Below are 1,994 nucleotides of genomic sequence, written 5' to 3'. Positions count from 1 at the left end.
TAGTGTAATGCTCTTTTACCTCACCTCCGTGGCAAAGTTTAAAACCATGGACGACGTGAGCCTGACTTTGTGTAACCTGTTCCTGAGGTTTTACTATCTGAACAGTGCAGCCAATCCGGTCATTTACAGCTTATGTGACGCCGTATTCTGGCGTGACTGTCTGCAACTTTTGAAGTGCAAAGGGAAGGTTCGAAATACACAAAACTAGTTTTACTGGATTACTTTTCTTGTACTTATTGAATTGACAAGCACTGTATCTAAGTACAGAATACTAGTTAGTAACCTTTTGTCTGTCTGTTTGCTGATGAGTTCAAATACAAGGTGATCCAAAAAAACAACTTTACCAATTTTGTTGTTAATATTTTACTCCACACTAAAGTTTTGCGTGTCAAATTTGTACGCAACATTTGGAAGTCAGAAGGAATTTGTCTGATATTCATTTTATATAAATCCACACAACAGTTTTGCTCTAAATAGCCCGTAAAAAACAACAACCCATTATCAGCTATGTCCTCATTTTTGTGGCATGACGCACAAGTTCGCATTAGGCATACCATTTAAAATCCCTACGATTGCGCCATATTACAAACTACAGTAGTCCAATAGGCCAACAGAAGTTTGCAGATAGTTTTTCTCAAGTTTCCCTTGCCTGCTGAGATCTTGGTTTCGTAAGTTTCGCACAAGGTACGGAAATAATGTTAAAGGGCTTTTTTATGTCAAGGGAGGAAATGGTCCATCACTTAGGACATGTAGAGAATCAGAGCAAAAAATTCTCAGACAAAACGATCACTTCAGGTCAGACACACACCGTTCGCATCCCTTTGAACGTCACAAGGGTGCAGAATTCAGTAGATGAGCCCCATGAGACGTCTGTCCGTAGACGGTGTCTGCAGCAATGACTTTCCTACATCTCAACGGTCCGCATTCTCAAGGCAGATCTTCATCTACGACTGTACCATTTTCCCGTTCGCGAAGCTATCAGAGGATAGCAGTGTCGATCGTCTTGAAAAGCGTGAACATTTCCTCTGTGACATTTGGTTCCTTGGCGAAGCCCATATTCACCTTTCAGGTTATATTAACTCCACAAATGCTGTCTATTTGGGCAACCTCACACCCCCCCCCTCTACTGACTCTTGAAACAGCTCCATACTGCAGCGGGTACAGAGTGTGTGGCTTTGAGTACTCATGGTTGAGTGGATCCTTGTGTTTGGCCACTACTGAACATTACGAACTTCGCGTTAAAATGTGTCAAGTACAAAGGAGGACATTGTTTTCGGAATTCCAGAATTTATAAAATATTTTCTTAACTTTGTAGGAGAAAAGAAATATTGTTTAAAGGTTACAGGGATGGAAAAATTAGGTTTTAAAAATAAAAGGAAAGGAAAAAACACAAACCAATCATTTCATGACTTTCCTTATAAGATCTTTTAAATTGGTACATTTGTATAAAATAGGTGATTTTTATAAATGCCATTTTTGTTTTCATAAATGAGTTTCGTCTTTGTGAATTTCATGTCAAACAAATTACTTTTGAATGAATTATATCAGTTCCAAATTACAACATTCTAGTACAAATTTTTTTCGAGATATTTAGAAAAAAAGTTGTGATTTTTTGTTGTTGATCACCTTGTGCATGTTTTATACCAGACTATTTGCAATGAACTGCTATGGCGATTACATAATACTATTACCATCGTCTTTGTGGGAAGGGAAGACAGAAAAGAGTCATCATCATCATCATCATCATCATCATCATCATCATCATCATCATCATCATCATCATCATCATCATCATCATCATCATCATCATCATCATCATCATCATCATCATTTTTTGGTAAGCAGGGTAGGAGGGAGAGTCTTGTTTTAATTTTAGACAAAAATAAAATAACAATATAAAATGTTTAAATTTGTTTAATAGCTCAACGTTTCGCCCTGTGGGCTTCCTCAGGAGCAACTGAGAGAAAAACTAAACGAGCGCTGTATATTAGCAG

General features: G+C 37.6%; 1 protein-coding gene across 1 annotated transcript in view; it reads left to right on the top strand.

Moving 5' to 3' along the window:
- The window catches only part of LOC101861363 (muscarinic acetylcholine receptor M2), a 17,291-nt gene extending 16,948 nt beyond the window's left edge, over nucleotides 1-343 (top strand). Inside the window, exon 5 of the mRNA XM_013082312.2 lies at nucleotides 38-343. Within this exon, the coding sequence (XP_012937766.1) occupies nucleotides 38-208 (171 nt within the window). The 3' untranslated portion in view covers nucleotides 209-343. The remainder of the gene's footprint in view (nucleotides 1-37) is intronic.
- The last annotated feature ends 1,651 nt before the right edge of the window (nucleotides 344-1,994 follow it).

The sequence above is a fragment of the Aplysia californica genome, unplaced genomic scaffold (assembly GCF_000002075.1).
Source record: "Aplysia californica isolate F4 #8 unplaced genomic scaffold, AplCal3.0 scaffold00168, whole genome shotgun sequence".
NCBI classification, from domain to species: Eukaryota; Metazoa; Mollusca; class Gastropoda; order Aplysiida; family Aplysiidae; genus Aplysia; species Aplysia californica.
The sequence above is the reverse complement of the archived record's forward strand: the minus strand, read 5'-3'. Positions and strand labels throughout refer to the sequence as shown.